The following is a 25,532-nucleotide window of genomic DNA, read 5'->3' on the forward strand; positions in this document are numbered from 1 at the left end:
TTTAAAAGTTCAAAGGTCACAAACTGGCATGACCATATGTAAGAATGAAACCATTTAATACAGAATGCATTAATATATGCAGCTTTAACATCAGCCCTTTCTGTTTAGTAGCGTTGTGGAAGCACATTATAATGCAAAGTGTGATCCCATTTCTGTCACAGGCAGCTGCTTGCATTAAGACATGCCATCCCAAATGGGCAATTATCACAGTGAAATAGATGTCTGTTCTTAAGGAAATGGATATGCCCTGGCAGCTACCCATGATAAGCAAGGGAAGAGGGGTAGAACAGGTCAAACAGTGCTTTAGATGGCCAGAACAAAAATTTTAAATGAAAGCAGAAGTTTAAGAAAAAAAATGGACTTGCTTATTTGCATTCAGTTCTCCCTGGTTCTGTAGTGCATAACATATAGAACAGACTGATGGGCAGCATAGGGGGATATACTGAACATACAGGCATATGGCAGGTTCATGAGTGTGTAACAAACAGAGAGAGATTAAGATGACTTTTTTTCATAATTGGGAAAGAGAAAATACTAGGTTTTAAAAATAAGAAGTACTCTCACCCAACCCATCCTAGAAAGACATTTGGGGTAAATAAAACCTTGGGATTACATGCAAGCCCACTCACATTTCAGTATAACAAAGTTCATGGTAAAAAGCAGTATATTCAAAAAGAAAAATCCTGACATAAACTCACTCTATTTTAGTGTATGGAATTTCTTTCAATTGCTCCTCAGACAAGCCAGATGGATCCACAAGTTCCTTCCTAGAAAGCATTAGGCAAAATAAAAAAAAAAAAAAAAAAGTAACAGTAATTCCAACTGCAAAATCATTCTTTTTATTATTATTACATCGGGCTAGAAAGATTTACTGAAACAAGCTATTGTCAGCCCTGAAGCTATCTTGACATCAAAATAGGAAACTTAGCAAGAAATGTGTCTAACTTCACCTTCATCACTTCAACTTCAACTGCATGTCACATCCTGTTCCACCTTCCTCTCAGCTCCCTGCAATCTGATCTTGTAGCTTCACAATACATATGAATATTGTGTATTCTGAATGTCATATATACTTTGGAGTAGTTTATCTTCCCAAGTGGTAGTTTTAGGTGTAATAGAATAGAAGGCCTCATCCTAGAAGTGTATTACAAACAAGTACATTTTGGAAGCCCCAGCTCTCAAATACTGTATTTTTCTTTTTAACTCGTCAGCACGTAATGGTCATCTGCATTCAGTGGTCTGCACATGTAGAAGATACTCTTCTACGAGACATTTACACCTGTATAATGTATTGTGGCACACAACCAAATCTGAATGTAATGCCTTGTAGGCACGGTGCGAGGGATGTGATTAACTACATGTGAGGCACTGCAACAGCTACTCAAGACTCTGTGAGGACTATACTCACTGAATATGTTTCCAGAGTTCTTCTTTAGCTTGTACATCTGGGCTTCTCCTACAAATACCAACAGAGAAAGACAAAACTGTGAAAACTGTCATCTGACATATCACTGTTCCATAACCAATTTTAAAAGCACAGCCTATGCAAAAATAATGGTAAGTGTAGTCCACCTGTGACTTCTATTATAAGGATGCTTACCTCAGAAAATGCATTAGATTTCATTGCTTCATTCTAATTGAAAAGTAAATTCTTTTAATGTCCCGTTCCACAAGCCTTCAGCAAGAATATACATAAAATATAAATGACAGAAGAGTTTCTCTTTGCAACTCAAAGCAGTGCCCAGCTAACACTATCTCCTTACCCACCTGAAGACAGCCTGTTCTGTAATAACACTTTTGTAAAAGGCTCTGAGAAATATCCTGTGGCCCACAGAGCCTTTTGTGGGCAGGAAGAGGGACAGAGACACAGCAGTGATCAATCCCTGGCCATCATCCCCAGTGAGTAACAGTAAAGAGGACCTGTTGCTCTGTTGCAGTCACAGTGCAGTCCTTGCTTTCTGGTCATTTTCAAGTAATGTTTCTACTCAGTTTATCTAATGTCATGTTGTCTGGGACAAAAATAAATACATAATAATAACAACAACAACTACTCTTCCTGCCTTCCTCCCCTCAAATATATATTAGCAAGTATTTCATCCATGGACAAATTACTTAGCCAAAACTGTAATTTCTGTGTCGCAGACATGGAGATGTAGCAAAGCAAGACTGGATGGCATGCCTCATATTTTCCATGGAAATATAGAAAATACTGCCTTCAAGTGGGATACCCTTTCTCTTTATTTTTCTAATTCTATTTCATCACAGGATTAGTGTGAAACCCACACTGCTGCTGAAGTTAAACCTGTAATCCACCAAAACCACACAGCATAACAGGTTAAATAAGCACTTTTGCACATTGGCAGGGCCTGGATTTGCATGGAGCAGTCAGATAACCCGTCCACTGGAAATAGATAAATGCAGTCCAGACAGCTAGATTGTCCTACACCATCTGAGATGTGAGAGATTCAATGTCTAAATGAATTCAACATGCATAAATGCTCCCACTGAAGTCACAGTTTCTCATTGATTAAATCTTACATCATCAGATTATAACGTGTGTGTGGTTTTTTTTTCTTTAAATAAAAAAGCCTGTCATAGTCAAAAATACTTTTGGAGTGAAATATTCCAGATTCCAATGAAGATCAAGAAGGAGAGTAGAGTTCTGCCTTCCAGCATCTGCTAAATTGGCTACCCACTGCCCAGTGACAGAGCCATATCAGCAGTAATTCCAAACCGTACACTGTAACTAACAGTTCCACCTTTATTATTATTATATTTTTTTTATTATTTTTTTTTATTTCACCAGTACTATGTTTGGCTGATTTCCCAACTTTGAAAATAATGTTCAGAGACATCTTTATTTCAGCATTTTACAGTTGGTGTAAAGGTAGATTACTTAGAGATGGTTATTTTTATCATTATTATTATTTAGGTTATACAGGTGTAGATGTACTGGAAGAAAATAGTTTAATGCTTTATAAATACCAGAGAGAGACAAAATGGTGAGAAACAACTTTACACTTATGATTCCCTAATGGGACTAATACAAACTAGTCCATAACCCTTCTGGGCTTCAAGGAGGGATGGCTGCCCAGGCAGCACTTCACAGCCAAACCCAGACAATTCCCATCCTTGCTGGACCAACCCACTGCCTGTTCTGACTACTCAGGTCCTCATGATGGCAACAGCGACAGCCAGAAGTAGCTTGCAGTCTGATTTTTATTATCATTCAGAGGTTTTTGTAGCATCATGTGCTCATATTTATTACAACGTATTATTTCATTTTCTCAGGCTTTCATGTCTCCCATGCCTCCCTTCTCCCTTCCTGTTTTCCCTGTTTCTTGTGTTTCTTTCTCCTTCTCACACTAGTCCACATTGTTTTTAACTCCCTAATGCAGTAGCTTGGTATGCAGTGGCTTTTAATAGCCGTTTTCACCCCTCAGTTTTTAATTGATTCCTCCTTCCCTGCAACCCTCTGCTCACAAATTAGCAGCTGCAAACTCTGTATTCACCCTGGGGCTGGGAAGATAGGCATCCTCTTCTGTGACTGAATAATCAGGCAGGGGGGGATGTGAAAGCTCCCTGAAAAATGCCAGCTTCTCCAGGGAGGCTTTGTCATGCTTACAAGCTTCAGTTTGCCTGAGGAAGCAAAGCCTCAAGGTCACTCCCCAAACCCAGGACTCCCATTACAGCAGGGCATTGTGCACACCACTAACGCATCTGATCATGGAAATACAACTGTTCAGGATGCAGCTGTAGGTCTCACAGTATCACCAAACATCATATAAAACCTCACCAGCACTAAGAATTAATAATCTGTGGAGCTGTGTGGGAAGTGAATGGTTAAATAAGAAGTCACCTTCAGTTCTCCATTCTCTAGGAACTGTGCCTCCTGCAGCCAGGTCTGGGTGTTTAACTCTGTTATCTCCACCATCTCTCCCTCCTCCTCTTCCTTCTACCCCACAACAACACTAATGAGGAAGCCTCTGCTGTAAAATACTGGTAGCTTCAAATACGGCATCCCATGAAGAAAAAGAAAGAAAGTACAAAGGAAAATAACTAAACACAATCATTCCTCAAGTAAATGCTTTTAGGTATTCTCATCATAACATTATTTATTTTCCACCTGCTTACGAAGTGTTACAACACTAGGATAACCTCACAGCATTTATCTGAGTTAACTCCCAATGAAAGAATATTCAGAAATATGATGCAGGTCAAGTATCTAAATGGAAGCATTTTTCTGTGAAAGGTTTTTTCCTGCTTCCTTTGAAGGCAGCAGGATCATTATTACTCCAAAATGAAGAAAAGCCTATAAAAAGAGTAGTCTTGTTAGGGTGTAATGTAGGTATTGTGAATATTGCATTGGAAATTCAAGTTTGTATAGCACTTAATAAGCCTGTGACATTCAACCCAGACCACAATCCCTCTTTCATGTTGTTTCACCTTTTCTATTACGAATTGTTTGAGAACTTATGGCTCAGGAACACAACATATACACAGATTGTCCTAGTGCAGTACCCGAATCACGTTTCAAACACACAATGGCTTCTGGACAGTTTCTAATTTTTTACTAATCAAATTCTCTAATGTGCAAGATACCTATTGGGAATTCCTGGTAAGTGGTGAGTCTCTGTTTTTGTTGTTGTTGTTGTTGTTTGTTTTGTTTTTTTCTTATTCTGTTTTTACAAGCTCAAACAACCCTACATGTTAATAAGGTCTATATTTTGTGTGTCTGCATCTGCACCCTTATTAATATTTCAGTTTGATTCACAAATGGTAAATTTAAATAGCCATGGAATTTTAATGGCCATTCTTCTTAATTAAAAAAGCCCTTTGGCTACACAGATGTTTTACGTGAACTCTTGAAAATAAACCCTGTAGAACTAGAATTGGGAGCTCTCTCTATCTGCTGATTCTTTTACAAGAAAGAAAGGTCAAATTCTTGTCAACTACTTTTATTCCTGAGACCAAGGAGACACCAACCCCCGCCATCAACAATGATTAATATTGCTCATAATCAAAAAAATGAAATGCAGAGCACCAAAAACAATAAAAATATTTCAGCCATTACTTCACACTTCCAAAATGAATCTCTAGTTATCCTGAATGTAATAAGGAACTTGATGTGAAAGACTTATTTGTATTATTAAAATGAAGGTTTTCTAGCAGTTGTTAAATGTGCAGATAGAAGTGACCATATGACCAGATTTAAAAATAAAAATACCCATACCCTACACTCTAAGAAATCAGTTGTTTCCCTTGCCTCTGACCTGCATCCAGTCATGTAAGCAAGCAGCTAAGCCAAATTAAATTAAATAACTGCTCTTATAACCTAATGCAGCTAAGGCTTATCCATCTTATTTGATTTGGCCATTCAAACAGTTAAAGGCCTTTTACTAAACTTTTATAAAAGCCCTTTTAAAAAGAATTCTCTTTTTACTTTTTCAGCTCATATTTTCACACATTAAATATCTATTAATTATCTATGCCATACTTCGGGGTTTGGGCTTGTTTGCGTTTTTGTTTTTTGTTTTTAACGGAAGAATGAGATAAAAGCGAAGAATATAATCATCATCAACAAAACAAGTGAGGAATCATCCAAAATCTTCAGGACGTTCCCCTTTCTTTGTGTTCTCTAGGACCTTCCTTTTCTTTGTAAAATAACATGTGTTTAGAGTTTTTGCTAACAGTAATTTAAATGAAATATAACCCAGAATGTCACCGTGCTTGAAAATAAAACTCATTTCATAACCGTAGTTAGCCACAAGAGGGAGCCTGTGCCGTCCAACAGATGACATTTACTTGGTATAACATAAAAAAGAAAAGACAGTTATAAATTTAATCTAGCCATTATTAACTGAGTGCATTTCCCAGTTTACAGCACTTTATACATAGTAAAAAAAAAAAAAAAAAAATCAAAATTGATCACCTGTATTTATTTTGTGGTGGCCACACAAGAGAGTTTTAATATTCCTGATTTTTAGTAATACATGATTGTATAATTGCATCTAATAACATTTTACTTTTGTGCATGTGAAAGTGAACAAGTCTGTACAAAACCAGTTAAAGCATAAATTCCAACATTTGGAATTTTAATGGTAAATCATCTTTCTCATAAAAATATGAAAACTGTAAGCTATGAAATGAGATAGAAGTGAGTTTCAGCACCATGGGTAACTGAGAACACAGCTGAAGGAGATTTTAATACCAGAAACTTCAGTCCAGGTTACAGCTTCAGTAGGTAAGAATTAAATAGTCCATTAAGGGACTATACAGGTTCTGTTGGTCCAGTCTTCACATGAAATAAAAAGTTAAGACATTAAAGGGAAGTATCTACCTAAGTGTGTTATAGAAGTCACCTGTCATGCCATCAGCATCAGAGCTCGGCAGTTCATATATTTTAGCCAGGCAGTGAAGATGGGGACAGAGTTTCAAAAATTGCTCCCTCTTGCCTTGTCTCCCAACACCTCCCTCCCAGCTGCTCTCCTTGCCCTGCCCTGCCATGCCTTCTGCTTTGGATGGCAGATTAGGCTGGACACAAACACAGTACAAAACTGTTTGTCTATACTCCCAACACATGCCATTAAAAACGCATTAAAATAAGCCAATATCTTCATCAGTTTGATAGAAATTATTTTACAAGCTGACAACTTTGACATGTCAAAACCAGCCTTCAGCAGGGCAGCCTAGCAGCCTAGCTCCATCATTTAAGTATGCTCTCGGGATGCAATAAAATCACCGGCTGATAGGTACTAATGATAATTTGACATGGAGACATCAGTAGTTGGTCTCACCTGGAACAATCCTGCAGACTCTGTATTGATTTAAGATGCATAAACACACTTCACAAGAATTCCTGCACCCATCATATAAATCTGAATGGTTTCCCAGAAACAGGAATCACTGCCCTCGTTACGCAGCTAAAACCACCCAGGACTTCATCCAAGGTAATGGAGTGAGTTACAGTTACAGACTGAGTAGGTGTGATACAAAGCCCCTACTCCTACCTTGCAAATTAAATCACTATGGTAAGGGAATTAGACCTCAAAGACTAATCTGCTAATTTAAGGATATCAGACGTGAAGGTTGCTGCTCCTCAGCAGCTATGAGCAATAACCATGCTGGAGATATTCCTCCTACTTTTAACATGCCACAGCAGCCTTAATTTTCATGTCAAAGTGGGTACATACGATCGAGATCTGTGCCTGGATCGCCGGTAGTTCGGATCTGCCTGGTTTTTCTCCTTTTGTCGACGAAGCACAGCTTCCCACTGAGGAGCTGAGTCAACCATGTCATTCTCTTGCCGTAATCTGCAAAAGAAGTACCAGTTTAGTCTGAGGTCTCCAAGACAGGATGCTCAGAGGAAGAGATTAAGTACATATTTATTTATTTTTTATTTCATCAGAAATCCAGCCACTGCAATGGAAAATTTTTTATTTTTATCTTGCTTAATTTTAATTCATGTTCCCAAAGTACATAAAATGCAAGAACCCATGTAAATGGAAACTCACTGATTTGCTACCTAGAAACAGCTTAAGTGAAAGAATGAACAATCTAAACCATCAAAAACATGCCTACAACTTGAGTTCAACCTGTCTTCCCAGCCCAAACCAAACATCTGGATGTTTTTCCTTTCTCACTTAGGTGTCAAAGTACACCTCAACTATAGCAAATGTAAGCCTGATACGGTGACACAAAGATCTCATACTACTACAAAGATCTCATTCACCTCCTTTGCCACCCTTAGTAGCCCTTCCCAGCAGGTGCTTCTGGTCAAGGGAACATGCACACTGCCCTAAAAAAAAGGATAATCCCACCACAAAGGAGACACAGTTAATCTCCTTGTTTTATTGAGCTGACAGAGGGAGGCAAAAAAAAAAAAAAAAATAGGAAGGGGAGAAGGTGTTGAACTCCAGCCCTGCCTCCCCAGGGTGGATGGGTGGAAAGAGGAGAGGGCAGCATCCCATTCAGAGGTGCAGACAAGCTCATTGCTAAAGCAGTAGCTGAACTAACAGGGCATGGAAATTTAAATTATGTGCATCACATATTAAAATATCCAAATTCTTTAGAACTATGATGTTCCAGTGCTAGGCTATTTTCAAATGTGATTTATTTCTTCTAAAGCTATGTATCCATTACTGGAACATAGTAAAGACTAAAACAAATGTAAAAATCCTGTAAAGTCACCAGGTTCGAGAGCAGACTGAATTAATTCTACAATGACACAACTAGTCAGGACAGTCGGTGTGACAATGGCTGGCCATTCAAAGTTCTGCAGAATCTTCAGGGTTTGAGGGCTGCAGACACATCTGCTTCTGCTGTGATAAAGTGGTAAGTTGGAACAAATGAAATATAAGTTCACTTAGAATTTAAACTCTATTTGAATTCAAAATTCAACAAGGATTTAAACACATTCCTGGAAAATACTGCTGCAAGAGTAGGTTACCTGACAGGACAGTATGACTGGCATACTGAAGAAACCAGAGAAGTTTAACAATAACGACAACAGGAAGACAACAGGTAGAACAAACAAACCATCAGATATGAGTTAATTACCTGGTGGAGACAATGCAAAGTGTGCTGTTGTTGTTGCTCTTCAGTACATAGGTACCTTTCTAGTTGAATTTTGAATAGTATCAGGCTGAACTGGCTAAGCAGGCTGGTGCTTTTCCTTTAATCTGATCTTCTCTCACATGCATAAAGAGTTTTGAGCTACATTCCCAACTACTGTAGCACCACAACTCTACTAAATGGCACCAACCATCTGGGGTAGATGACAATATCAGGTTTTGATTTCTAAGCAGGTCTTTTTAAACCTGTAATCTGGTGGCATGGATTAACATAAGCATCTAAGGTTTTTGTAGAAGAACTCACACATCAACAAGTAATGAATTGTGATTTTCATCCTGAATAATCCAATTTGTGGAGACAGCAATCATCCCACGTGGTATAAACAGTATCAACTACTTCACACATACGGCTGTTGCTTAAAAAGTACCACTGTATCACAGAACTCTATTAGATGGAGATACAAGGCAATAAGGTTTTAATTTTGCAGCTGCAAAAAAGGTACTATGCTTACATTTAACTATACAAAGGATGACCAAGGTAACACAGCATCTACATAGAATACATTATTTAGATTAAATGATCAAATCATAATTATTGAGGGGCAGAATCTTTAACACTCTAACAACAGAATTGACAACCCATATAAAACTGTAAAGAAATTTAACTCAAAATCTAATTTTCTATTTCAAAGTTCTTTTGATAGAAAAACATTGCCCTTGTACTCCAATTCCATTACAAGTTCCCATTTATTTTTTCACATTTTGCTCCCACATAGTAACAAATTGATCCATGCCTTACAAAAAGAAAATTGTTCTCACTGGCATGTGAAATAAATTGACTTAAGATCAATGGCTATCACAGTGACAAACTGGGCATTGTCTGCAGAAAGACTGTATGTGATGGTAAAATGGAAAGCTAGAAGACTATTATCACTCATCTATTGATGTGGAGATGTTTTTTCCCCTTTTCAAGGTAATATGAAAACAAGCTATGTTTACCCAATGATAAATTCCCTTAGTTCTTAAGCCAAGCAACTTGACTCCTGAAATTACATTCAAATTATTTCAGCATATAATTATCATTTATGGTCAGTGTACAATAATGACTGGCTTGTTGGCAATGTGAAGGTGAAAGGCAGTCTTGGCTGCAGTGACCATGAGATGGTGGCATTCAGGATCTTGATGTTGGGAGGAGGGCAAAAAGCAAGATCACAATAGCATAATTCAAGAGAGCAGACTTTGCTCTCAAGAGAGCAGATCTTTGCTTCAAAGATCTGGTTGGAAGAGTACTGTCGGATAAGGCCCTGGAAGGAAAAAGGGCCCAAGGAAGCTGATTTGTCTTCAATGATCACCTCATCCAAGTTCAAGAGAAGCCCATTCCAGTGAATAGGAAGTCAGGAAAAATGCCAGGTCTGTGTGAATGAACAAGGAGCTCCTGCCGAAAACTCACATACAAAAAGGAAGCATAGAGATTGGAAGCAGGGACAGGTAATCTGGGAGGAATGCAGAGACACTATCTGGTCTGATAATCCATTCCCACCTTTCCTGTAGGCCCCCTTTAAGTATTGGAAGGCCATTTTAAAGTCTCCCCAGAGCCTTCTCTTTTCCAGGCTGAACAGCCCCAACTCTGTCAGCCTGTATTCATAGGAGAGGTGCTCCAGTCATTGCAACCTGCTCTAGGTGTCTGCTTGAGCAAGGGGGTCGAACCAGATAACCTCTGGAGGTCCCTGCCAGCCTCAGCCCTTCTGTGATTCTGTGATCTTAATGTAACAGATCTTCTAAGTTTAGTCAAGCAGAATACTATACTTCAGTACATCTTGTTTACTAGTATAACATATTTATATCCACAAAATAAATTGTGACCATAGCATTTGAAAAAGACGTATTTCTTCTGTGACAGAAATACACTCATCATAGGTTCTTCATCATAATGTAAATATTTCCTTAGCATAAAACATTCATATGCTGGAGTGAAACCTCAAAGACTGATTGAGGTTGAGTAACAAATTTCCCCCTAATCTTTTTCTACTGTTTTACCTTTGATAGGTCTCACCTGCAGTTCCATTTTTCTGTGAAAATTTGTTTTCATCCAATAAAAAGTTCAGTGATCTCTTCCCATGTGAACAATATATTCTACTCTTCTACGATCAGAATCAGATTCTTTTGGATAACACGAGTATTCAGTCATTTTATTCCAATACAACTCTAAAATTTTGTGTTAGCTTTTGCCAGGAAGCCAGTTATGATAATTGGAAATAAATTAGTATTAATCCATGCAAGAGATAAAATTGAGTAACAGTACTCGGGAGCCTCACTGTATTGTCCCATTTAATCTTGTTAGGGCTGGCTCACCACTGCTGACCGGAAAGTCATTCAGTGTCTGTGCCCTTTCAGCTTATTATATTCCTGCTTTGGCTGCTAACAAAATGCAGGAATTCATTATACCGGTGGTTTTCCTGTACCTGCTGACAGGAAACAAGTATCAGAACTTCCACTTATTTAAGTGCTTGTTGACTTTAGCACTGATGACTTTTGATCTGATTGGATTTCAAGTGACCACCAAAGAGCAACATGTGATACAGCATTAATATTTTAAATGTATCTTACATTTCTGAGATTGCAAATAAAATAAAATAAAATAAAATAAAATAAAATAAAATAAAATAAAATAAAATAAAATAAAATAAAATAAAAATACATGTCCATCTACACAAATGATTATTCTCTTTAATTGTAAGATTTTTTTTCACAAACAGACGAAAGGTTGGTAAAGGCCCATTTATTCTTCAGAAAACAATAAGCACTACTAAATCCTTTCAATAATTCAATCTTCATAATGCAGAAAGCTCTTAAAAACATTTTTGTGGTCAGTCTCTAATTTCCTTTACTTGCTTGTGAAACTCCTAGATCAAGAAGTTTCACAAGAGAAAAAAGCTGACAAGTGTGTTCTATGAGAAATGAATGCAAAATACTATTTACCTACTGATCACTGAAAATATGCTCAGCATTTCATTCAAACCTCAAAGCTCAGCTGGAAAACAAAACTTCCATACACACTAGTTTACTGTTAGCTGAGTGTCAATGCTCTGATTTAAGCCAAAGAAATCTCAAGGCTCAGCTATTCTTTATATCAGTCCATTCCAATGTCTTTGATTTTACAGAACCCCTGTAACTATTGGAAGTTATGCTTAAAATACATATTTCTGAAGGACTGTTTCAACATATCTAGAACGTAATTATTTCTAAGAGCTTCTGAACATCTGAAATATCTGAAACATCTGAAAATAATTTATCATTCATAGTATTGCAGGTGAAACAGTGGGGAACTATGGCAGCCCATGCAGACAGCTATTTAGAAAACTTGCCTATTAAATGATTCCTCTTTTGTCCAGTTAGAGTTATCTTATGCATTATGAAGAAGTTATATGTGTATTTTTAAAATAAGTTTTCGCTTATCTGAGTAACACTCCGAAGCTGTTATCACAAGTGCAACATAAATAAGGCTCTTTAAAAAAGATTTTTTTCCTAAAATAAATCACTTGTTATACCAACTTCTTACCAGCAACAAGAAAAACAGAACATAAAAAACAAAACTTGCTAGCATCACTTAATATAAACTGCTGTTAATGGCACTGTACACATTTTGAGTTTAGGCCCACACTTTGCATTTTAGAAAATAAAAATATTTACACAATTAAATGTATGCATTTAAAAACAACACAAAGTTTCTGATCCATTAAAAACTATTTTGTCGATTTGCCTCAAAAGCATATTTTCTGCTAAAAATCTGCATTTGAAATTTTTCAGGTGTTAACGTACATACTGTGAAAATCATATCATTGCCATTATCCACTTTATGTGCATTAATATTGCAAGCCTTTTATAAATACATCCAGTATTTGATTTTGCTGTTCATTAATGAGAACTTGCCAAGCATCAGGAGAATGTGGATTTGTTACATATACTTATAGTGTATATGTGATTTGGCAACTCTCTTTCTTTTTATTTGAGCAAGAACCTTAAGCTGCCTCAGGAGAACAGTATATGTGTAAAGGATTATTTTTTTATTGGGGTTATCTCAGGAAAGTCCATTTTTCATTTGTTTGTGTTATATGTTTCTCTCTCTAAATTATACAATGGTCACCTGTTTCTCTTCTTCCGATGTTCTCTGTTGGAATTTTCTGATTCACTGCCACTACTGGTGTTACAACGAGATCGCGATCTGGAGAGGAGAAAAGCAAGATTTAAAGATCAATTTATCTACTGACATGTCAGAAGCACAACGTTCTCAACAAGGAATGGACAACACTGAAAAGATTATTAGGAAAATTAGAATTACAGGAGTCTACAGGGCTTGTCTACACCTGAGAGTCATAGTATCTTTTTCTTATTAATTGATCAGAAATAACTGCTTCAAAGATAGTGCACCCAGAGTGCAGTGACAGGTGAGTGTTCCTTTCCTTTCAAATCATTGCACTGTATTTTTAAGAATTATTTTATCTCTCAGTATTCTTTGGGTATATGCCACAGTAAAATGTTTCTTTGAGGTATAGAATGTTTTGCCTATGAACTGTATGTATAATGGTCCATTTCTTATTCCCTGTTGTGAGACTCCTGACAGAAATTTACACAGCCATTCTGATTTTGCAGGCAAACAAAATGTTCACAGGATCTGTCTTTTTCTATTCACATCTAACTTCTAATAAGCTCAAATCATTTTCTGAGTGTTTGGTGGTCTGGGTGAAACACCACTAACAATGAGTTTCTTGCAGATCTTTACAGATACTGAAAGGCTGAAGTGCACAGAGTGGCTGGTGTTGGTATCGGCACAGTTTTGAGATGACCCCAGGCACAGCTACAAAGGTGGTGCATCATGTGAGGAAAAAAGAACTATAGCAGTTACTTCTGTATTACCGCTGACTGTGGAGCTTCAAATGGTAAGGTGACATTTATGGCTCTGATTATTTACTACTGAAAAAGACTGGTGGAACAGGCTGAAACAAAAGTAGACAGGTAAGACTGAGAGCTGAGCTTCAAGAAGAAAATGGGGATGCACCTTCCTACAGGCAAGCTCCTCTCAGGACTGAGAAGTGCTTGGCGCCTGCTACCTGAAACTTTTACATCGCTGATTACCACTGATCAAGATTTTGGAGCAGACAAACCAGCTGTCAGGGCCTTGGTCCTAGAAACTAGGACTCTATTACGATACCACTGGGCTTGGTCCTAAAACTGGCACTCTCATCAAAACCTTTGGACCATTGTTTAGTGTCCTGTTGCTCTCAGCCTCTCAAGAAAGACACGTTTCTCTGTGATATTAAAAGGAAAAGTTTACCAATATTAATGCAGAAAAACGTTACCCTGAAGGAAGGAAAGATTAAAAGACAGCATCCAAAAGATACCAGCTCAAGCACATTCAGACACTTCAGAGAGCAACACATGCACTAGAACTGCAGCAGACCTTATGTATCTCTTTTGTTCCCCTCCAAACAACCCCAAATTTTATCAGATATCATATAGCATCTAATCTTGACTCTCAACATCAACATGAGAGCAATACTTTTTTTTAAAAAAACAAAAACAAAAACAAAAAAACCTTCCTGGTCATCAGAGCAACACCGTTCTTCCACATTTCAAGTATTTCCCCGCTCTGATTTAAACAATTTATCTTAAAAAGTTCAAAAAAAAAAAAAAAGAAAAAAAAAAGGAAAAAAAAAGAAAAAAAAAAGCGTAGCAGGAGAATTTTAAGATAAAACACCCTATTTGTTCAAAATCAAGATAAATATTTCTCTAGCTTTTCAGGAATGAAAATCTGATCCACCTTTTGGGTACTACACATCAAATTACCTTGTGTCCCTGTCAAGAAAGCACTTACAGAGAGACAGGAGGACTGCTGAGCTGCCAGCTGAGTGACACCTTGTTCATGCTAGCTGTCAGAACACTATCTTTCACTGCATATCAGCTTTTACTGAAGTGAATAAAATACTTTTTTTTAAATGATGATTTACTAAGTCAGGTGCAGGAACACAAGATAATCTTGATCTTTAACAATTACAAAGGAAGTTTCATGATTTTTCTCATGGTCACATAACATATTTGATATTTTTAGGGTGGCATACATACATGGTCTGACACGTAGATCAAGAAAGAAGGAATAATCAGTTATGCAAGAGAGGCAGAACATACACAGCCCAGCAGGGGACTTAAGGGTAGGATTGTTATTTCAGAGAAACAATTGACAGAGAGGGCTCATGTTCCGTTGCAGTCTTTTTTTCTGATTAAAATGTGAGGAGGGTAGTCAAACCGTGAGAAAGTTGAGAGTCTATTCCTATATACATGTACAATAACAAATTTGTACATTTGTCGTGTACAGCCTTCAGGAAGAGGTCCCTTCTGAGTACTGGGGTTCCCACCTGAGATGCCAACTAAATACTTTCTGCTTTATGTTCTGGACCTCCACCATGGGTGTATCACTGACAAACTGAAATGGTTACATCCTTTCAAAAAATAATCTGTTATCTCAGGTGCGAAGTACATGAGCTCTTTCCCTGACTTCCTGTGATTGTCCCTGAGATGTTTGTGTCTCTGCCAGAGCTCCTTTCCCATGCTGGAGTGGTGAATCAGATCCTGGGAGTGCCTCCTCTCTTTCGCAGTCTTCAAGAGACTCAGACATCAAAATGAACTGCACTGGGTCCCTTTTCCAACAGCCAGGACAGGAACGTAGGAGCAAGGAGAAGCACAGCACAGAATCAAAGCAGGCAGATATGGTACTGGAGAACTTCAGATGCAAAATATCTGACCAAAGCTGAAGTTGTAGAAGGGCAGGTATGAATTTGCACCAGCATTCTAATTGGAAGTGTGACATCCAGACACAATTGCACAGAAAAAGAAGTGAAGCTTAACAAAGAAATTCAGCAAAAATGTGTAAGACACACTGAGAAGACTATGAAGTTTAAGCGGAAGGGATATGCCTCTGTACCCACTTTTTGCAGGGCAATTAATCTCAAATGACAATACACATGCTTTCAAAACAGATGAATTAAGTGGACTGGGAGGCTAGAGAACTCAAAACAAAAACTGCAGATGCAAAATCCAAGAGTTCAGATTTCTGGAATTGACTTTCAAGCTGCAGACAAGCCTTTACTAAAGTTCCACAAACTATTTCTATTATGGTAAGAAGTAATAATGTGCAAGGTAGCTTGTAGGGATCTGTGCTGTGATTAAGTTATGTTACAGAGCATTGGAAAGAAAAATGTAAATGAATGGAACACAATAAGCATTTTAAACGTTCAAGAGGACGGAGGACAATGAAGGAAGGGAGGCTTTACAGAGAACTAAAATATGATTAGTAATTTGCTATCATTTCATAACTGCTATAGTTTATATATTTACCTTCTCCTTTGCTTTAACTCTGAATCTTCACCACAGTTTTGGGTTTTCCTGTAATATTAAGGAAGTTTCAGTGAAAAACCACTGGGTCACTTAACATGAATACACAAAAGTTCCTATCTTTAGTATGGCATAGGATGTGCTTGTTTTAAACTTTTCAGGGCAACTCTACAGTAAGTTTAAAAGGTATGATCCCATTCAAGCTCCCATTACAAAAGCCTGACTTGCAAGGTTGAGCACGGTAAACTGGCCTTTAGAGTTTCCTACTGTTTCCAGCATAGCAAATCCTGCTGTTTTCCTCTTAATTCCAGTCAAGAGAGCATAAACAACACAGCTATTGTTATTAAACAGATGAAAAAGGAAAGTGCATGAATAAAACCAAGATTCAGGAAGACATAATTAGGTTAGAATCTACCCACTATTGTCAGTCTTGACAGTCTCACATATGAGATAAGACTTTTAAAAACATTTTGGTGGAGTGGTAGCCCAAGAGAAAACTTGTTATTGGCATGACCGCCTGTCTACTTATTAGATAAGCCAACTTGAAATCCCAGATGATAAACTCAACATGGTTCTGCACATCACTATTACTTTGTTTTTACAGAGCCCAACAAGTCCTCCTAACAACTAAGCTATGAATGAATCAGAAAATCCATCTCAGGAAACACACTGCTGTCAACACTTACAGGGGCTGAGAAAATCAACATAGCTCTGTTGACTTAAAGAGAGCTACACTGATTTACTTTAACTCAGGCACAAGCTCACTAAGCATACACGATGGGTGAGTTTCTTCACTGTTCTTCTAGACAGCAACTGGCAGATAAAAAGTTTGGAGCAGCTCAGAAACCTGGCAGATATAAAAGCTCCTCATCTATCCAGAAGATTTCCTTAAAGATACAGCTGTGTCTTCAAAGACCCTTGTGCAAACCCTGGCTTTGAAAGTCAAACAGTGAATTGCATCAGAGATGTCAGAAAGAAATGTAGCTCCAGGGTGCTGGCTCGTAAGACAGTCCTGGATGACTGTGAATACAACACCATAGCTATGCTTGTCTATACTCTGCAGCTGACCAGGGTACCTTAGCTAGCTTAGGTGATGAAAGCAGCCTCTCAGCAGGACCAATCACTCAGGTAACATGTAGTCTGTCAAAACTATCACTTCATAATGTGAGCTGTCATTGATTCACGTTTTGGACAGACTCCAGGACAGAAAGCACAATATCTCCATCCATTTTATTTCACTTTTCTAAGTTACTCTGTTCAGCACACACCCATTAAAACACATTAAGCAACTCATAGTTAAATTTCTACTTGTATGCTCTCTAATGTAAAGTAATTTGGTATCCCCTCCCATGTCAGGGGGTTGGAAATAGATGATCTTTAAGGTCCCTTCCAACCCAAACAATTCTGTGATTCTGCAATTCTATGATTCTAATTCACATATGGGACTGTTAAAACCAGCTTAATGGCTCATTCATTTAATCTTTGTTGCATTTATAGAAAAGAAATATACCTAAAATACTGCTCTGTAACAGAAGCTTATTGTTGGGCAAGCAAGATCCATCAATCCCTTTCTTTACAAAGAGAAAGGGAAAAATTGCTACAGAAACTGAAAGGATCATGCAAGTGCAAATTGAGTAATTTCTTGTATTTTCAACATCATTTTCCTGGTATGCAAAACAGCAGGCAAGCAAAAATCTTGATGAAAGATTCCTTTTCAAAAGCAAATCCTATATTATTGCTCAGTTTTCTTTTGCAGTAATGATGGGCCCCTAGAGTACCCCTTTTCCCAGGACCCAGGAGCCTTTACTGAACATGGAGTGTGCAAGAACACAAGCTTTCTGTGATCTAAACTAACAGTGAGCAGCCTCAGGGCTCTTACCTCCTCCGGACTGGCTGCCCAGACTCATTCTCGCTGCCACCTGATGGGTTCCGTCGCCGAGAGTAAGGAAACTTTGGTGATTTATTGCGGTCACTGGGGGAATTGTACAGCCCACTAGAGTTAAAAATGAAAAGCAAACAATTGACTTCTAAACTTCCAGGAGAGTTAAGACAGCTATCCCAGATTCTGTCTACAAAAATAACGAGAAGGCTCATGCTCACATACCTGCATTCAGCTATATATGTATGTGCCAGACAGTGTGTGTGCGCGCATTTGTGCATGCTATGTAAATACAGATAGTACTGCTTTCCAGGAATAAGTATTTTACACTGAACACTGAAAACAGAGAACAAGGACTACAGAGCATTGCGAAGGTAACAGCTCTAAGCTTACAAAATGTAGAACCAAGCATATATATGTTCTTTTAGCATAATAAAATTTTACTGCTTTAGGATGACTTATACAACCCAGAGCTAGGCATTCAAATGCACCTGTATTCTTTTCTATGGGTGTAAGTCCTAAAACAATTTCCATATCCCAGAATACATCTTCACTACAGAGCTAGCAGTCTGGAGTGTGAATTTTAGCTCCAGCTTTCTGCTGTTCATCCACACAAGCTTCTGCCACTGTTTTGGAGGTGTCTCAAGCTTCATGTTGCCTGAAGTAGCCTGGATGGGACCCAAGGCTGTTATAGTGTTAGAAGTAGGCTGCACTGTGGTTCTCAAATTCCTGTATGGATTATTCTGTTGTGCCTTTCTACAGAAATGTAAGAAACACTTCCCACAGCGTAACAGAGTTTGCGATGGTTTATGCTACTATAAGGTGATCCATTGATGCAGTAGCAGTTCCAGAACTTTTTGAACAGCTATGCTAAACTCAGCAATACATTTTTACTCATGATTAAGATGATACTTAGCTCTTTTTCAGGACAGCTATCTGATAAATATGGTATTCCCAAAAAATCCCAGCTAAAGGTATTTCTTCCTGCTTTCCTAAAACCCTCCTTCTGCATACTGCTGATTACAATGCTGCTCTGCACAGTTAAAAAGTTGACAATTCATCTCAATAAGAATGAATTTCAAAGTGGAAAATTATTACTAGCAGCTGCAAAAATCTTTGTGCAATATGCAATACGTGCAGCCTGCTTACGTGTCTAAAACTGCATAGTTCTTTACAACAGATGGACTTGTAAAAACTCAGTCCTATCATTCTTTGTCTCTTAGGAGTCAAAGCTCCTTCTATCTTGGGAACAATTTAAACTATGAAGCTATACTGTGACAAGCTGACATTAGTTCTTCTTTAAACACCACAAACAAACATCTATCCTAGCAACAAAATATTTGCACACTGCTTTGTCCTTACTCTGAAAACTCAGTGTTTGCAGTAGGACCAGAGGCCCCAAAAGATGCACCATGTATAGATCTGAACATCACATGAAAACAGGACTGTACAGGATTACACCAATGTAAAACCTAGTTCAGTGGCCTGTTTCCAACTGTGGCCGTAAGCAACCACTTACACAAAGCAAGAAGTTTAATACGTAAGGCAGATCCCTGGTGCTCTCTCAGTACTGCACTATTCCCAGTTTAGGGTACTGACTGAGCCAGACGTTATACCTCTGTCTTCAGCTCTCCCAGGAACCTGTTAACTTTTGCCATTTCTTGCAAAGGAGCACCACAGGTCTCCTACTCACAGGAAGTGATTACTGTGTTCCTTCTCTTGGTGCATTTAAATCACCTTCAGCCAGCTTCACCTAAAGATCCTAAGATCTTACACTGGAAAAATACAATCCCAATCTCTATCCCCTTCCTCTGTACTACTCATGATTTTCTAGATCTCTAGCACAACCTCTGAAATGATCTCTTTTCCAGGCTGAGTAATTCTGGTGTATGTAGTTGCTCCTAGTACAGGTTTCATGTATAGCCATTCATACATTTGATTACCCTTGCTGCCCCTTTCAAAGTCTTCTCTTCCTGAGGTAAGGACATAGAGCTCCACTAACAATTCATGCAGAAAATATGTAATCCACAAATTTCTCTGATGTCAGAATGCTGTTCTCTTGTATTCTTCACTGTGTCTTTCCTAATAATTGCTAATTGTTTTTCTGACTGCTACTGAGTTGTGTTTTCATGAGGCTATCCCTCAAAAATCCGCAGCACCTCATTTTAATTGGAAATCTAGGATTATTTTTCACTCCCATTAAGCTTGCTTTAAAATTACTAACTCAATGTCATCCACCATTTAGTGGATCATGAAGCAGACTCTAACGGTCTTCCTGCTATTCTTCACAGACAACTTTCAATCTCGCTATCCCAAACAATTCTGTCCCATCAACAAACCTTCTCACCCCTTCTTCCAGGTCTTTGACAAATGTACTCTAAAACAGAGGTCCATGAACAGATCTCTGTGGAAAGCCACTGACGACACCTGTCCACCAACCACTTCCTCCTACTCATACACTCATACTTGCCTAGTTTTTAACTGATTATATATGTACGTCAGGACCTATCTTCTTACTTGCAATACAGACTTCCTGTGACCCTGCTAATGCATTCATATATTATACCAATATCCCTTACCCTATTACAAGGGCATGACATTTACCATTGCACAAAACCTAAGATATCATGTCTTGCCTTACCTCTGCAGGCCGTTTTCCTCCCATGGTGCGCTTGTTTTACTTCTTTGGGTTTCTGGACTGTTTTCATTTTTCATCTTTTTAAAGCTAAATAAAAGTACAGATATATTTTTAAAAACCCATAGTGTATAGGTCACATCTTCTCTCCTCTCTCAGAAATTCATCTTGGAGGCATACAGCCGGTATAGAGACCCACCCTGACAAACAGCTATTTGCCTGACATGTGAAAGAAGGCAAACAACTGCTATATTAAAGAATCTCTCCTAGAAAGACAGATTGGAAGAAGAAAAAAAATGAAGGACTTGAAAATCAGCTCTACAATCCCATAATTACGGCTGCACTGAGTCAGAAAAAGGTCAATCTCATCTCAAAATAAATTAGAACAGACACTTAGGCAAAAAGTCTAACAACAGGGCAAAGATACAACATGCCCTCCCGGTCTTCCACAACATGCAGATAATTGAACCATAAGTTTTATCTGCTTTGTATTTTACATAGTTCTTGATGGAACTTTCTTCCATGGATTTACTTAAGCACCTTTTGAATATTTTTGTATTTTTGGCATGAATCATGCCTGGTAGCAGCACACTGCTTTATGCAACTCCAACTGTTGCACAAGTATTTTATTATGTCTCAAATCTTCACCCATTTCAAAAAATGCATCCTGTATTCCTCACAGTTCCGTATTTATGGAAAGACAAAAAAAAATACCCTGTGAATGATTGTTCCTTAATCACAAACTCCACTTTGTTATTTTTTCATACATCTAATACCTGGCTCATCTCTTATCCCCATGAAAGCATCATGGTCCATTTAATCTCTCTCAGTAGATAAGTTAACGCATATCTCTGATTATCCTTATCATGCTTCTGCATCATTTTTAAGATCAGAGTAACAAAGGCATGGGTGATAACTATTCAAAACATGACCGTCCACAGGTTCGAGGAACAGCATACTCTTCTCATCCCTCCCTCAGCAACTCCTTATGCTGTCTCTTTGCTAGACACTGAGCATAAAGCTGACAACATGAAAGAGCTGGCTTCACTGACTGCTGCAAGGTGAAGTACCAGCAGAGTCGAAGCAGCTTACAAAATAGGTGTCAGTATTTGTAACCAGCTGTGTGCTCTCTCTCTGTTTCTTCCTTGCTTTCTCATAGTCAGGTTTTACAAATTCCAGCCCCTTAATGGTCCCAGACAGGATGGCTCACTGCCACTACAAGTGTTGGAAGGTGGCTTACAGACATAGCGTGTTTTTATATGCACCTTCTCCCCAGTGAGCAGTTGTGCTTTTCCTGCAGCATCATCTCTAGAGTTCACTTTCAGCCTGAACAAGCAGTTCACCTGATATAAAACTAAGCCATATTGGTTTCCACTAAGCTCTTCAAGTAGTATTATTGACAGCAACCCACTACAAGCATTAATACCACAGATCTTTCCAAAGTGCAACTTGAGCAGCAAAAAAGGCTTTACAGAGGGGCACATAAGCCAGAGTTCTTTGCCCAGAGCAGGTGGTGACAGACACTGCTCTATGAAGGAATCGTGGCTACTTAACTCACTAATCCACTTTTAACCTCAGACTTTGGTTACTACAGGTCACTGAGTTAAGCATTTAATTCTCATGTAGTGAACCAAATGCAAAGCTACAGTAAGTCAGCAGGAAAAGAAAATAAATTACACTTTAACAGGTAAAATGTTTTCTTAATACTGCACCCATTAATCAGTGATTCTTATTAGCACAGTCTACTCCCAGGCTAAAAAACACATGCTTATTACACAGTAAGCAAGTAACTCAGGCAAACATGTTTCTGTCCTGTGCTGCAAACAGCAACTGTTTTTGCACATCATAAACTACAGAACAATTCTCAGACTGAAGTTCATTTTAAAGAAATTTGAATTGTGCTTTCAAATCTTATAAAAGAGAAGGAGAAATAATCGTGGTAGTTGAATTCACTGCATTAGTTTCCTATGTCATTACTCATTCAGAGCAGACTTTAGAGTCAGAACTAGACCATAGCAGCTCTTCAGATACTGGTATTATCATCAGGAACGCAGTTGAAAAAGTGACTGAGTTCACTCAAAGTTTTAGAAAATTTTAGTATCTGATTTTCATGGGAGACTGTCGTATTTTTGATTTATGGTTTACCTTGAATTTACACCATTTACACAGAATTGACCAACTGTGTATCTCAGCAGTGAATGAGATGTTAAACTGTGAAAACTCATCTCTTAAGAGCTACTGGATAGTGCTTTGTAAACACGACTGAGAAGTAATGCAAGAATCATACAGGATGAAGAAAACAACCAAACTGTAAATGCGTCATACAGGATATGTGTTGCCTGACAGGCAAACTAAGCTTGGTGGCCCTGAAAGGTGTTTTGCATGTGCAGACACAGACATGGAGAAAAATAAATCAATTTCTAAATAGAAAGCATGCAAGAAAAATATCTTCCAATTTTTGTTGTTGTGGTTGTTTAGACATGACTAACACTGTTTAAAAACATGAGTCAGTGAGAAACTGCCCAAGAATTGCTTTTACAGTGCCAAGTTAAGAAACTAAACCCAGACCCTTTGAAGCTGCAATGGTCAGAGTCCCTGCTCTGCAACTTGCCTATCCCTTTTGTTTTAACGATTCACTGAGGGAAAAATTAAAAAAAAAAAAAAAATATATATATATATATATATATATAGCATTGGGAACACAAACTGTAGTTAAGAGCCCCTGATTCTCAATACTTGCTCTCATACCACAATGCAAAGATGACCTTCTTCCTTTGTACTTTTCTCTCTACTAACACATCCTGCTTCAGCTGGATGGAGTTAAGTAGTATTATTTCACAGGGACAAGAACATTGGATTCAGATTCCCTCAAACTGAGGGAGCAATTAAACTCAGCTCTTCTCTTCTGGGGCAACAGTTTAGATTATTAGGCAACAGGAAACACCATCCACCACGTATTTGCAGTAAATCTTTTGACCCTCCTTCAGAAGCCAGTGGAGATACATAGCATGTAAAGACCTCAGCTTCAACAGTGTAATACAGTCAGAGTTTCTCAGCTCAAAAAAAAAAAAAAAAAAAAAGCTGTCAGAGATACTGGGCATGCAGAGACAGACATCTAGGCAACTAAGCAAAAAATGTTAGGTGCTGAGTTTTTGACTCACTGTTTCGTCAAATCACCCTTTTTTGATTTGTCCATCCCTAAAAGTAAGGGTGGGAACATAAATCCCTTCCTGAATCTGAGCCTCACCTCGTTCTCTCAAATATGCCTAATAACTAGAGATGTGTGCTTCAGCACTGGTAATTAAACACAGCAGACCATACAAGTCCAGAGGAGCCCCAGCAAGCTCTTTACTGCTGAGAACCAAGCACAAACATCTACTAGTTTTGTAGTCCTGGATTTACCTGTGCAACGAATAATAGACAGCAGGGTGAAGAGCGCTGCTGGAAGAGGCCATTCCCAGCTCTTCCCTGCCCACACATCCCAAGCAGAGCTTCCTCTGTACCCAAGATGAGGGAGTAGGGAAGAGACATGAAGGACTTCATGCCTATCCTGACCAGTGCCCCTTGTGCCACAATCTGTTTTTTCAGGTTTAAAATGGAGACTGTCTTCCCATTAACATGCCCTGATTTCTGGGTTTCCAATCTCCACATCACCTGGAACCTCAGCTCCAGTGCAGCAGAAGATTGGGGCTTGCTGAAATGAATTATCTCTGGTAGCTTTGTCAGCAGAAGATCAGAGAGTCCTAAATCTTAAGGGCAAGAAAAGCTGCGATTAATGATTACTAAATGTATTGTTCTGTCCAATGCAATAAACAGACTCTTAAAAGCTGGAAGGAAACTGCTGGTCTACCTACCTTTTCACTGGGGAAGGTGCAATGATTTTTGTAGTTGCTTCATTATCCCCATTTGTTGCAATCTGGTTCATGCTGCTGGATCCTGAAAAAAGAAAATACAGGATAGTCCCTTAGCCAATCTGTTGGCACATCTACTCAGCCTACCCACCTGAACCCAGTGCAGTAGGTGAGATAAAATAATACACAAGACATATGGTGCATGCTTTACTTGCTAAGGGTGTACAAGGATCACACTTTTGTGTCTTACCATTTTTTCTGGTTTCAGCACGTCACAAGAAAGTTCAACATGGGGGACATTCATTACTCATCCATGTGAGAGAGGGGAATTAGCTGTTGTTGTTCCCACAGGGATACTATGCTACTGCAACCAGGAGGGAATTTCCTGCCCTTTCACTAATGAGAAGAAAGGTATGAGGAGAATATAAGCTAACTTGGTATGGTCTGCACTATGAAAAATCTTGGCAATCTCCTGTGTGGTTACTGTGCCCTCTAAAACAATTGTTAGATTAGATGGTAAAGCAAGATGAATATGTACATTGCAAGGAACCCTTTCAAATCAATGTAGCAGCACTGTGCACACAATACTAATAAATCCTAAACCATGCCCAGGAAAATAAAAACTGTAAACCAAGGTTTTGAAAACTAATAGTGTAAGTATATATAAAGAGAATAAAGAATAACATTTGGACAAGAAACATCTAAGGCTCACTTTCTATGAGTAAGAAAAATTTGGCCAGTTTTGTGCCCAATACTGAACATTCTTTGCTCCTGCTCTTTCCACAGTGTTGGCACAGAAACCTCCACCATAGCCTTGAAGAAGTAGGATGGACATGCACCTCCCCTCCATGCAAGAGGCTTAAAAGTAAAAGACTGGTGCATTTGTAATTTAGGAGCACTTGATTAGGAATCTGGATATTTCATTCTGAGTTAAAGACAAAGTGACATGACACAGGTATGATGTACGGATGTATACACCTTAGAACTGTTCTGTTTAGCTTGGTATAATCACAAAACTCTGGTAGAGAATTAACAACAAACAAAAGATGTATTAATCATCAAGAAGAGTTTGTGTCTGTTAGCACTATAATTTTAGTTTCCATGCTTTGCCATCAATACTGATCCGTAATTTTTCTCCAGTTCAGATGTTTCCTTTCCATCTGACTGGCAATTTTAGTAACTTCTTACAAAACTGCTACCATCTCCAA

General features: G+C 38.3%; 1 protein-coding gene across 1 annotated transcript in view; it reads right to left on the minus strand.

Annotated features, from left to right (window-relative positions):
• The window catches only part of EPB41L4A (erythrocyte membrane protein band 4.1 like 4A), a 131,188-nt gene that overhangs the window by 7,785 nt on the left and 97,871 nt on the right, over positions 1-25,532 (minus strand). The window contains exons 13-20 of the mRNA XM_084305624.1: positions 24,328-24,409; positions 20,480-20,563; positions 17,839-17,952; positions 15,963-16,010; positions 12,718-12,795; positions 7,194-7,313; positions 1,409-1,456; positions 699-767 (exon numbers count right to left, since the gene is read on the minus strand). Of these exons, the coding sequence (XP_084161750.1) occupies positions 699-767; positions 1,409-1,456; positions 7,194-7,313; positions 12,718-12,795; positions 15,963-16,010; positions 17,839-17,952; positions 20,480-20,563; positions 24,328-24,409 (643 nt within the window). The remainder of the gene's footprint in view (positions 1-698; positions 768-1,408; positions 1,457-7,193; positions 7,314-12,717; positions 12,796-15,962; positions 16,011-17,838; positions 17,953-20,479; positions 20,564-24,327; positions 24,410-25,532) is intronic.

The sequence above is a fragment of the Netta rufina genome, assembly GCF_964035555.1.
Source record: "Netta rufina genome assembly, chromosome: Z".
NCBI classification, from domain to species: Eukaryota; Metazoa; Chordata; class Aves; order Anseriformes; family Anatidae; genus Netta; species Netta rufina.